Source organism: Scyliorhinus torazame, chromosome 9 (assembly GCF_047496885.1).
Source record: "Scyliorhinus torazame isolate Kashiwa2021f chromosome 9, sScyTor2.1, whole genome shotgun sequence".
NCBI lineage: Eukaryota > Metazoa > Chordata > Chondrichthyes > Carcharhiniformes > Scyliorhinidae > Scyliorhinus > Scyliorhinus torazame.
Window position 1 is genome coordinate 179132956 of NC_092715.1, and position 13771 is coordinate 179146726.

Consider the following 13771-nt stretch of genomic DNA (forward strand, 5'->3'; position numbering starts at 1 on the left):
GGTGGATGTGGAGAAGATAGATGTTCCGTCTTGTCATAGGGGTCACTGTTTGAAAATAAGGGGCCACTTATTTAAAACAGAGATGAGGAGAATTTTTACTCTCTTAGAGGGTCGTGAGTCTCTGGAACTCTTTCCTTAAAAGGCAGCGGAAGCAGAGTCTTTGAAAATTTTTAAGGCAGAACTAGATAGACTCTTGATTATCAAGGAGCTGAAAGGTTATCACAGGGTAGGTAGGAATGTGGGTTTGAGGTTGCAATCAGCTCAGCCATGATCTTATTGAATGGTGGAGAAGGGGTTGAGGGGTCAAGTAGCCTAGTCCTGCTCCTAATTCACTGGTTCATATGTACATATGATAATATATTGTACACCTCTATCATATCTCCTCTCAATCTTCTTTGCTCCCAGGAGAAGAATGCCAACTTCTCCAACATAAGACCGTAAGACGTAGGAGCAGAATTAGGCCACTTAGCCCATCGAGTCTGCTCCGCCATTCAATCATGGCTGATATCTTCTCATCCCCCATTCTCCTGACCTCTCCCCATAACCCCTGACTTATTAATCAAGAATCTATCTATCTCTGTCTTAAAGACACTCAGTGAATTGGCCTCCACAGCCTTCTGGGGCAAAGAGTTCCACAGATTCACCACCCTCTGGCTGAAAAAATTCCTACTCAACTCTGTTTTAAAGGATTGTCCCTTTAATCTGAGGTGATGTCCTCTGGTTCTAGTTTTTCCTACAAGTGGAAACATCCACTCCACGTCCACTCTATCCAGGCCTTGCAGTATCTTGTACGTTTCAATAAGATCCCCCCCTCATCCTTCTAAACTCCAATGAGTACAGACCCAGAATCCTCAAACGTTCCTCATACGACAGGTTCTTCATTCCAGGGATCATTCTTGTGAACCTCCTCTGGACCCTTTCCAAGGCCAGCACACCCTTCCTTAAATATGGGGCCCAAAACTGCTCACAATACTCCAAATGGGGTCTGACCAGAGCCTTATACAGCCTCAGAAGTACATCCCTGGTCTTGTATTCTAGCCCTCTTGACATGAATGCTAACATTGCATTTCCCTTCTTAACTGCCGACTGAACCTGCACATTAACCTTAAGAGAATAGTGAACAAGGACTCCCAAGTCCCTTTGTGCTTCTGCTTTCCGAAGCATTTCCCCATTTAGAAAATAGTCTATGCCTAGATTCCTCCTTCCAAAGTGCATAACCTCACACTTTTCCACATTGTATTTCATTTGCTACTTCATTGCCCACTCTCCTAGCTTGTCCAAGTCCTTCTGCAGCCCCCTTGCTTCCTCAATACTACCTGTCCCTCTACAGATCTTTGTATCATCTGCAAACGTAGCAACAGTGCCTTCAGTACCTTGTTCCAGATCATTAATGTATATTGTAAAAAGTTGTGGTCCCAGCACAGACCTGTGAGGCACACCACTAGTCACCGGCTGCCATCCTGAAAAAGACCCCTTTATCCCCACTCTTTGCCTTCTGCCAGTCATCAAATCCTCCATCCATGCCAGGATCTTGCTCTCAACACCATGGGCTTTTAAGTTATTTAACAGTCTCCTATGCGGCACCTTGTCAAAGGCCTTCTGGAAATCTAAATAAATCACGTCCACTGATTCTCCTTTGTCTAACTTGCTTGTTACCTCCTCAAAGAACTGTAACAGATTTGTTAGACACTACCTCCCTTTGACAAAGCCGTGCTGACTCAGTCCTATTTTACCATGCACTTCCAAGTGCTTCGCGATCTCATCTTTAATAACAGACTCTAAAATCTTACCAATGACCGAAGTCAGGCTAACCGGCCTATAATTTCCCGTCTTCTGCCTCCCTCCCTTCTTAAGCAGTGGTGTTACATGAGTCACCTTCCAGTACTCTGGGACCCTTCCTGCCTCCAGTGATTCCTGAAGGATCATCACTAATGCCTCCACACTTTCCTCAGCTATTTCTTTTAGGACCCTGGGGTGTAGTCCATCTGGTCGAGGTGACTTATCCACCTTCAAACCTTTCAGTTTCCCCAGAACTTTCTCCTTAGTAATGGTCACGGCACTCACCTCTGCCCCCTGGATCTCCTGGAGCTCTGGCATCCCACTGGTGTTTTCCACCGTGAAGACTGATGCAAAGTAACTATTCAGTTCATCTGCAATTTCTTTGTTTCCTATTATTACTTCTCCAGCCACATTTTCTAGTGGTCCAATGTCTATTTTTGCCTCTCTCTTACCTTTTATATATTGAAAAAATCTCTTCCTATCTTCCTTTATCATCCTTATCTTATCCTTATCTTCCTAGCTAACTTGCACTCATATTTCATCTTCTCCCCCCTTATTGCTTTTTTACTTGTTCTCTGCTCGCTTTTAAAGGCTTCCCAATCCTGTGGTTTCCTACTAATCCTCGCCACTTTGTATGCTTTTTCCTTAGCCTTTATGCTGTCCTTGACATCCCTAAATTGGTAAAATACTGTTTAGCACAGGGATAAATTGCTGGCTTTGAAAGCAGACCAAGGCAGGCCAGCAGCGTGGTTCAATTCCCATACTAGCCTCCCCGAACAGGCGCCGGAATGTGGCGACTAGGGGCTTTTCACAATAACTTCATTTGAAGCCTACTTGTGACAATAAGCGATTTTCATTTTGTCAGCCATGGATGCCTTGTCCTCCCCTTAGCATGTTTGCTCCTCCTTGGGATGAATTTCTGTTGTGCCTCCCTAATAACCCCCCAAAACTCCTGCCATTGCTGTTGCACTGTCTTCCCTACTAGGCTCCTTCTCCAATCAATTCTGGCCAGCTCTGATGTGTTGGGTGTTCTGGATCACATACAGGTCACCAACACTTGAAGTAGTGCAACACTATTTTATTGAAAGGTTAACTATTTAAAAATACTTGAACTGTGGGTAAATACGATACCAGCTTTAACTAAAGACCTTTGCCTTGTCCTAACCAGTTGATGCACTCAGCACATGGTGAATGTCTGTGTTGCAGGTTGTGATCTCTGTGCTCCTAGCTAGCTGCTACTCGAATGTGAGAACACTGATATCCCCTGTCTTTATAGTGCGTGTGCTCTCACTGGTGTTTGGCTGTGGTGTTGTGTATGTTGATTGGTCCCACTGTGTGTCCATCAGTGTGTGTCTGCACCATGATATACTGGTGTATATTATGACATTCCCCTTTTATCTAAAAAAATGTGCCTGCGTGACAATAAATAGTGTGTGGTGAATGTTCCTGACTACGTGTGTGCGAAGTATTTTCAGGACTATGTACATAAAACTAAGCTATTTACATGGGTAGGTGCCTGGTGCAGAAAAAAAGTGTGTCACACAAATAACGAGATGAACACTATATACAAACCACTTGAACGATTAAGCGGAAGAACAGAACACACCAGAGAGTCCATTGGTGCAAAGTTCACAAATCAAGTCTCTGAGGTGGGCGACGAATTCGAGTTGACCGTCAGGGTGGCACACCACTCATCGTCTGGATCGATGCTATATACTGACAGCGGCTGGTGGCTTTGCTTCGGGGACAGCCTGTTTTTCGTTACGACACCGACTCAAAAAGGCGCCTTCGGGTCCTCGGTGTCACTGCTGTGTGGGAGGTCGGAATCGGACTGGGTGACCGTGGGTTGAATTGCCCGAACATTCCTGCGAGGCTGGCTGAAGCGATATGAATTGGAACGCTGAGCTGCTCGACAGCAGGCAGCATAGTGGCAAAGTCTTCCACATCGTAGGCATTGTCGAGATTTTGGGGGGCATTGCCGCTTTAAATGGGCGGAACCACAGTTGCCGCACGTCATGACGTCAGCACGTTCACTGCGCCACCGCGCATGCGCGGTGCGCGCCTGTGCATTACGTTCCTCCATGTCGCCGTCCCCTCGTTTGGTGCGTACAAGCGCGGGAGTCCGCGCAAAGCTCACGAAATGGCCGCCCTCATTCAGGCTGAGGCCCTGGAGGTGTTCAATCACTTGGACCCGTTCCGCCTCATGGGGACCTTGCCGCGCCGTTTCAGCCGCTTGTATATGGGAGTACCAACTGGTGGCATTTTCATGTTGGACACGATGGCGGTCGCTAGGGTGAGTTGCTTTATCGTAGAATTTACAGTGCCGAAGGAGGCCATTCGGCCCATCGAGTATGCACCGGCTCTTGGAAAGAGCACCCTACCCAAGTTCAGCACTTCCACCCTATCCCCATAACCCAGTAACCCCACCCAACACTAAGGACAATTTTGAACACTAAGGGCAATTTATCATGACCAATCCACCTAACCCACACATCTTTGGACATCTTTACTTTGAGGAGCTGCTGACGTAGGGGTTCCGACTGAACACCGAAAATGATCTGGTCGTGTATCATGGAGTCGGAGGTGGGCCTATAGCTGCAAGATTGCGCAAGGATGCGGAGGTGCGTTAAAAAGGATTGGAAAGGTTTGTGCTTAACCTGCAAACGCTGCTGGAACACGTAGCGTTCAAAACTTTCATTCATCTCTACGCTGCAGTGAGTGTCAAATTTGAAGAGAACCCTCTTGAACTTCGTCTTGTCTTCGTCATCTGCAAAGGTGAGAGAGTTGAAAATATGGATGGCATGGTCCCCGGCCGTGGAGAGGAGAAGAGCAATCTTTCTGGTGTCCGAGGAGCCCAAGGTAGAGCTGGAAGTGCTGTTTGAAAATCTTCCAGTTCGCCCCAAGGTTGCCAGCGATGCGGAGCGGCGGCGGCGGGCTGATGTTGTCCATGTTGCAGAATGACGGAATGCTGGCGGAAGGCAGATGGCTTGCAGGTAGGTCTAAGATGTGCTAGTATGCAACCACCCCTGGTATCATGATGTGTTGGGTGTTTTGGATCACATACAGGTCACCAACACTTGAAGTAGTGCAACACTATTTTATTAAAAGGTTAACTATTTAAACATACTTGAACTGTGGGTAAATACGATACCAGCGTTAACTAAATACCTTTGCCTTGTCCTAACCAGTTGATGCACTCAGCACATGGTGAATGTCTGTGTTGCAGGTTGTGAGCTCTGTGCTCCTAGCTAGCTGCTACTCGAATGAGTGGGAACTCTGATGTCCCCTGTCTTTATAGTGCATGTGCTCTCACTGGTGATTGGCTGCGGTGTTGTATATGCTGATTGGGCCCACTGTGTGTCCATAAGTGTGTGGCTGCACCATGATATACTGGTATATATTATGACAAGCTCCTCCCTCATGTCTTTAGTTACCCTTATTTAATTGTAAAACTGTTACATCTGATTGCAGTTTCTCCCTCTCAAACTGCAGAGTAAATTCTATCATATTGTGGTCACTGCTCCCTAAGGGTTCCTTCACCTTACGTTCCCTAATCAAGTCTGCCTCATTACACATCACCAAATGCAGAATTGCCTGTTCCCTAGTAGGCTCTGTCACAAGCTGCTCCAAAAAACCATCTCTTAGACATTCCACAAATTCCATTTCTTGGGATCCACTACCAACCTGATTTTCCCAGTCCACCTGCATATTGAAGTCCTTCATGATTATTGTAATATTGTCTTTTTTACATGCCTTTTCTATCTCCTGATTTATTTCCTGCCCCACATTCTGACTACTGCTAGGGGGCCTGTACATACGCTCATCAGGGTCTTTTTACCTTTGCGATTCCTCAACTCTACCCACAGAGATTCTATGCCTTCTGATCCTACATCGTTCCTTGCTATCGATTTAACTTCATTCCTTACTAACAATGCAACCCCGCCCCCTTTGCCTGTCCTTTCGATAGGACATATATCCTTGGATATTTAGATCCCAGACTTGATCCCTTTGCAGCCACGTCTCGGTGATGCCCACAACATTGTACTGGCCAATTTCAATGTGCACAACAAGCTCATTTACCTTCTGTATACTGCGCGCATTTAGGTACAACAGTCTCAATCCTGCATTGGCCACCTCCCTTTTAACACTCTCCTCAGTCATTGTACCCTGTACTGTGGCCGTTTTTGATTGTTGACTATGGCTTCTCTGTCTTACACTTTCCCCTTTACTGCTTTTTGTTTCTGGCCCCGTTTTACTTCCCTCCGACTTCCTACATTGGATCCCATCCCCCTGCCACATTAGTTTAAACCCTCCCCAATATCTCTAGCAAACACCCCCCCCTACTGGTTTGTACTGGTCCCACCTCCCCCAGAACCGGTTCTAATGCCCCAGGAATTTGACCTTGTAGCTAAAATCTCTCATCCCTGGAACCATTCTGATAAATCTTCACTGCATTCTCTCTAGGATCTTCACAGTCTTCTTCAAGTGCGGTGACCAGAACTGAACACAATATTCCAGTTGTGGGCTAACCAGAGCTTTATACAGGTTCAACATAACTTCCCTGCTTTTGTACTCTATGCCTCTATGTATTTTATTTGTTGTGGTTTATATAATTGAGTTTTATTCAAGCTCATCTCTTATCAGAAAATTGTTCTTCATATCTGACTATGGTCCTATGAAGAGCCTTACCATGTTAGTGACAGGATATAAATGCAAGATGTTTTTGTTGTTGTAATCTTATGCAAAGGACATGCAATCTTCCATCACTCATCTTTTTCTTAAGATTGAAATATCCATTAACCCAGTCACTGGTGATCCAGAATGTTCCCAGGCCTATACAAATTAAATGCAATATTTTTTGAACTCTTCCACAGACTTGTCTCACTATTCTTGGAAAGCTCTTCCAGCCTTAGCCTCTCTTGATACCTTTAGTACATCTCCCCCGCCAACCCTCCAATGTCATAGAATCATAGAATTTATAGTGCAGAAGGAAGCCATTCAGCCCATCGAGTCTGCTCTGGCCCTTGGAAAGAGCACCCCACCTAAGCCCATGCCTCCACCCCATCCCCATAACCCAACTACCCCACCCAACCTTTTTTGGACACTAAGGGGAAATCCACCTATCCTGCACATCTTTTGGACTGTTGTAGGAAATTGGAACACCCGGAGGAAACCCACGCAGACACGGGGAGAACGTGCAGACTCCGCACAGGCAGTGAGCCAAGCGGGAATCGAACCTGGGACCCTGGCGCTGTGAAGCAACAGTGCTAACCTTCACCACATCTAGAGTAGCAAAACCTTCAACCACTTTAACGTTCCCTGGAATTCCCTCCCTACTCCTCTCCACTTCTCCTTACCCAGAATTGAGTAGCTTTTCTTTTTGACCAAACAATTTGTTACCCGTACAAATTTCTTGATCATGGTTTAGTGTCTAATCCTTGAACCATGTCCATTGATCTTTCTCTTTTCTTGGAAATAAATACCTTGGGGCATTTTGTTTAAGTCGAAGGTGCAAAACAGATTCAAGTTATAGTACTGTAATGTGGAAAGAGGATACATCATTTTTGCATTCTTCAAATATAGTTGTCTCTGAAGAACCAATTAAGACCATATACCATAAGACAGGAGCACAATTAGGCCAAGGAAGAAAACAAAAACAGAACCCTAAATACCTGTTGTGCCTGAAGTGAATATATAGAGGAAGGTGGACTTTAAGTAGATTGTAGATTTCCACGATGCTGGCACAGGACTGTCTGGTGCTTCTTCTACTTTATCTGCTAGGGTATTCACCCCGTGGAGAGTACAACCTTTCCCCATAACCCAAACAGAGATATTATTCTCATGGATATTGGCAAGAATGTCCTCCACAACATCAACTAGATCTGCAAGTAATAAAAAAACACAATTTTATTAAGTTGAAAATCAAACATCACAAGCTCTAAAGAATATTATTTACTTACAAAATAATAAATGAGCATAGGCAGTAAATTTAGAATCATGGAATAGGAGAGCTGGGAAAGAAGCTGTTTTGCCCATCATGTCTGTGCCAGCTCTTTAATAGAACATTGGAACTAGTCCCCCTTCCCAAATCGTTCCTTATATCGCTGCAATATTTCGGTTTCAACTTTTCAAAGCTTTTTCTAATTTGTTCTTGGACTATGGGTGCCATGGGCAAGACCAGCATTTATTACCCATCTGCAATTGCCCTTAAGAAGGTGGTGGTGAATTGCCTTCTGAAATCGATGCAGACCACTTCTAACCTTATGTTGGAGTACTAAAAATGTTTGAACCAAAGACACTAACTACCCTTGGAATGAGCCACATGGTCTCCAACAACCAAAACTATCATCCTTCTTGCTCGTAAGGCCCAACTAGTTTAAAGCTTCCCCCAACCCAATTCCTGATTCGCACTGACTCTAATTTTGGGCTCGGGTTATTTGATGCCATATTCGATCAAATTCAGCCTTGATGTCAAGGAAGTCACTCTAATTTCAACCTCTAAAATTCAGTTATATTTTTCCAGAATTGGACCACGGCTGTAATGAGTTCTAGAATGAGTAGCCCTGACAGAACCCAAATTGAGCATGGATGAGCAGATTGTTGCTGAGTACATGCTCTTTGATAGCACTGTCGATGACATCTTCCATCACTTTGCAGATGATTGGGAGGAGACTAATGGGGCACTAATTGACCAGACTGAATTTGTCCTGCTTTTTGCTGGGCAATTTTCCAATTTTTCGGGAAGACACTAGTATTGTTGCAATGATGGAGCAGCTCGGGATTGAAGGAGCTGGGAGCGAAGTATGGGCTGGAGCAGGGGAAAATATTTAGATACATGCAGGTTCGAGACTTTGCCAGAAAGGCGATACAGAGCTTCCCAGTAGAGCCGGCTTCCACACTGCTGGAGGAGGTGCTGGCGACAGGGGGACTGGAGAAGGGGGTAGTATCGGTGGTTTACGGGGCTATTTTGGAGGAGGAGAAGGCGCCGCTCGAAATGATCAAGGCAAAATGGGAAGAAGAGTTGGGAGAGGATATGGAGGAGAGGTTCTGGTGTGAGGTGCTCCGCAGCGTGAACGCCTCCACCTCGTGTGCGAGGTTGGGGCTGATACAGCTGAAGGTGGTGTATAGAGCACACCTTACAAGGGCGAGGATGAGCCAGCTCTTTGAAGGGGTAGAAGATATGTGTGAACATTGCGGGTGGGGGCCCGCAAACCACGTTCATATGTTTTGCTCCTGTCCAAAGCTGGAGGATTACTGGACGGAGGTGTTTAGGGTAATCTCTAAAGTGGTGCACATGAAACTGGACCCGGGCCCTCGGGAGGCCATATTCGGGGTGTCGGACCAGCTGGGGTTGGAAACGGGCACGGAGGCAGATGTTGTAGCCTTCGCCTTGTTGATCGCCCAAAGGCAGATCCTGTTAGGGTGGAGATCAACCTCTCCTCCCTGTGTCCTGGTGTGGCGGGGGGACCTGCTGGAATTCTTAACGCTTGGAAAGGTTCAAATTTGTACTGAGGGGAAGGATGGAGGGGTTCTACAATTCATGGGCGTTATTCATTATCCACTTTTGAGAATTGGATCACATCGAACATTAGGGGGGTTGGGGGCTGCGAGGGTTGGGGGAGGGGGACTGTGTGTGTTAATGGTGATTATGTGTGATTCCTGATTCCTTTTTGTCATTTGTTTATGTTAACATGCGGGCCAATGTTTGGGGTTTGGTGGGAGGATGGGATCGTTGTTATTGATATGGGGATTAACATTACATTCGTTACTGATTATTGTTTATTGTTGGGTGTAAATTTGGGAGAAAATGTGAAAAAGGAGAATAAAAAATATTTTAAAAAAAATGATGGAGCAGCTTAGCTAAAGGTGTGGCTAGTTTTGGAGCACAAGTGTTCAAAGTTATAGCCAGGATATTGTCAGGACCACTGCCTTTGCTGTATCCAGTGCCTTCAACTGTTTCATGATATCATGCAGAGTGAACTGAATTGGTTGAAGACTGGTATCCATGATGGTGGGGACCTCAGGACTGAACACTTTTGCCTGAAGATGTTTGTCAGTGTTTCACCCTTGTCCTTTGCACTGAATGCTGGACTTACCCATCATTGAAGGTAGGGATGCTTTTTGGAGTCGCTTCCTCCAGTTAGTTATTTAACTGTCGACCACCATTCATGACTGGATGTGGCAAGAACCTTGATATGATCCACTCATTGTGTGATTGCTTCATTTTATCTATAGCATACTGTTTCCGCTGTTTCTACATGCATGTAGTCCTGTGTTGTAGCTTCACCAAGTTGACATCTCATATTTTCAGATATGGCTGGTGCTGCTCCTGGCATACCCTCCTGCACTCTTCCTTGAACCAAGGTAATCCCCTGGTTTGATGGTAATGATAAGAATGTGGAAGATATGTTGGGCCATGAGATTACACATTGTGGTTGAATACAATTCTGCTTCCGCTGATGGCCCACAGAGCTTCATTTTGATCTTTTCTCAGTCGATGCCATTTAGCACACTGTGGTAGCGCTACACAAAACGATGGAGGCTGAATTCAATGTGAAGGCTTAACTTTGTCTCCATAAGGATTGTGAGGTGGACCTTCCTTCCTATACCGTCATGGACACGTGCATCCGTGACAGGTAGATTAATGAAAACAAGATCACGTACTTAGTTCTCTCTTGTTGGTTCTCTTACTCCTGTGCAGGTTCACTCTGGCAGCAATGACCATTCAAGGCTTAGTCAGCCAATTCAGTGGTGGCGCTACCAAGTCATTCTATGCCCGTGCTGCCCTTATCACTTCTTCAATGCGGTGTTCAAAATGGAGGAGTACTGATTTTTCAACTGAGGGAGGGCAGTAGATGAGAATCAGCAGGAGGCTTCCTTTTCCACGTTTAACTTCATAACATGACATGATACCAGGAGTGGCTACTGCTTCTAAGTAATTTACCTTTGAAAATTCACTGACGGCCAGCAACTGCCTTCCAGCGGCATGGAAAAGATCCAGGCACCTCCACAGCTCCGGATCTCCGGGAACCTTGGCGCCAACTGGCGGGTCTTCAAGCAGAAATTCAGTCTATACCTTGAGGCCTCGGGCCTCGAAAGTGCGTCCAATGCCGAAAAAGCACGGGGGACCAGGCCATCAAAATCTTCAATTCACTAATTTTTGCCGACGGTGAGGACAAGACCAAGTTCCAGGCCATCTAAGCCAAATTCGACAGTCACTGTGAGGTCGAGACGAACGAAAGCGTTGAGTGTTTTGTCTTCCAGCAGCGCCTTCAGGGTAAGGATGAGCATTTCCACTCTTTTCTCACTCATCTTCGCATTCTAGCGCAATCCTGCAATTACGGTGACACCGCTGACTCCCTCATCAGGGATCAGATCGCGTTTGGCATCCATTCCGACGCCCTGCGGGAGCAGCTCCTAAAAATAAAAAATATGACCCTGCCAGTGGCCATCAAGACGTGCAAAGTCCACGAACAGGCGAAAAGTCGCTGTTCCGCCTTAAGTCGGCAGAGCAGGGCCAACTTGCCTCCCATGAGGCTGAGAGTGTGCAGGCCATCGCCCGAATGTGGCGCCTGAGCATCGATGAAGGTGGCCATTTTGCACACTTTTCCAGGGGTCCCATGCATGCGCACCATGGTCGGGAGAACATAGAGGCTGAAAACTACACTGCGCAGGTGCGAGCGGCGGCTGACCGCACTGCACATGTGCGACGACGCACCGAGCGTCACAACGTCGATGTGATGACGTGCCCCAACTGTGGCACCGCCCATTTAAAGCGGCAATGCCCTGTAAGAGGCAGGCGATGTCTCAACTGCAAGAAGCTTGACTATTATGCGGCTTTGTGCAGGTCTGCACCTCCGATAGGGGGCCAGCAATCCCAGTTCCAACGCAGACACGTTCGAAGTGTGCAGCAAGGGCTGCTGGATTTGCAACCTGATCCCGTCACAGCTCCAGAGAACGACTGTTCCGGCCATTCATGTACCTGACCTGGATCACCTTCCAGTGCTGCAAAAGATGCAGCAGTTCAGAACCCGGCAAAAGTTGACATATGATGCTCACGCTGCTGATCTGCCCGTGCCCTCTCCGAAGGACGCTGTTCGCGTCAAATTGCCTGGTGGAAGCTGGTCAGCTCCAGCTGTTGTTGTTCGAAAGGCTGCTCCCAGGTCGTTTGTGGTTCGCATGGCTGATGGATCTATTGTCCGGCGCAACAGAAGGGCACTATGCAAACTTGCCTGCCCACCACCGGATCTCGCGTTCCCAGATGTCGTTCTGCCTTATCCGGACACCTCGCTCCACGAGGCCACCAATCTGGCTGCATGCCAACCTGTCAAGATACCATCATCCCCGCCTCCACCTCTCAGGCGGTCCACAAGAATCCGACGACAGCCCCAACGACTGGACTTATAAATAGTTCTTTTGTATATACACTGTTATGTTTCTGTATGCTAGACACCTTACATGTACATATCCATTCACTCACCAATTGCTGTACATAGTTACTTTTGTAAATATGTCATATATGCTCTAAGCAGCTGACAATTTTTTTTTTAATGGGGGATGTCATAATATGCACATCATGAGGTAAAAGCAGGCAGTGACAGACACCCAGGTGAGCCAATCAACATACAGGAAAGGACACAACCAATCACCAGACAGAACACCAGAGGGGGGCTTCCAACTATAAAACACACGAGGCATCAGCACTCCGCCTCTTTCCACTGGTGACAACTGTAGTTACAGTCAGGGTGTACAAATCATTCAACACCTTCTACACATGGATCAGAGCTAACCTGGTCTAGATAGTTAATGTTAGTTTACTAAGAGTAGTAGAGAGTAAACCCACAGGCAGCTGTGTGCTTCGTTACTGAAGTTCAATAAATCTTATTGAACCAACACCTACGTTTGGTGTATGCTTTATCGTTTATCTGCATCGTGTTGCAGTCCGTGTTACCCCAAAGGGGAATTTACCATGGCCAATCCATGTAACCTGCGCATCTTTGGACTGTGGGAGAAAACCCGGAGTAAAACCACGCACACATGAAGAGAAAATGCAAACTTCGCACAGTCACCCAAGGCCAGAATTGGCCCTGGGTCACTGGTGCTGTGAGGCAGCAGTGCTAACCAGCGTGCCATCCTAGTTGGCTGTAATATATGATTTGGTGAGCATGACTGTATCAGGCTGTTGTTCGACTGCCTTGTAGGACAGCTCTCCTAATGTTACCACAAGTCCCCAGATGCTAGTGAAGGGGACATAGCATAGTGCAGGGTGCATCTTTCTTGTTTCTAGCACCTAGGTCAATGCCAAGTGTTCCACTTGATTTTATTATTTTTATTTGCGTTATCCGTAGCAGTTTGATACTTCAGTGAGGCCAGAACTACTATTGATAAACAACCTAAATCCATGCCCTCTTGTTTTCAACTCTTCAGTTCTTGCAAGCAGTTGCCGTATCTAAACCCTACATCACCTTTAATACCTCTATCAAATTTCCTCTTGGTCTCCTCTGCTTCAAGATCCAACAACCCAAGCTTCTTCAATCCATTCACATGGTTATAATCCCTGGAATCAATCCACTAACTCTGTTTTGTACCTCCTACAAAGCCTTCACATCCTTCCTGAAGAGTGGTGCCCAGAATTAAACACAATACAGTATTGCTGAAAAAAGAGACACTTATGTGCAAGCTTTTCATCTTCCGCTCATCAAGACATTCACAAGAATATCATAGAAGGGCATTCAACAAATTTATAAACTATGAGAAGGGAGTGCTGATTGGTTGGCAAGTGGACTGTAAGTGGTATGGGGCACTGTTATGGAGAATACACTAGTTGATGTTACCTGACAGTCAATTTCAAAACATGGTTTGAAATTTAAACCAGGCAGCTTGACTCTTAATTGGTCAGAGGATTACTCTGGGGCCCTAGAGTGCAGAAAGAGGCCATTCGTCCCATTGAGTCTGCACCAAACCTCTGAAAGAGCACCCTACCTAGGCTCGC

The 13771-nt window shown here is 46.2% G+C and overlaps 1 protein-coding gene across 1 annotated transcript in view; it reads right to left on the reverse strand.

The window, feature by feature from the left end:
* The window catches only part of slc27a6 (solute carrier family 27 member 6), a 106659-nt gene that overhangs the window by 76662 nt on the left and 16226 nt on the right, over positions 1 to 13771 (reverse strand). Inside the window, exon 2 of the mRNA XM_072516853.1 lies at positions 7452 to 7661. Coding sequence (XP_072372954.1) covers positions 7452 to 7661 — 210 coding nt within the window. The remainder of the gene's footprint in view (positions 1 to 7451; positions 7662 to 13771) is intronic.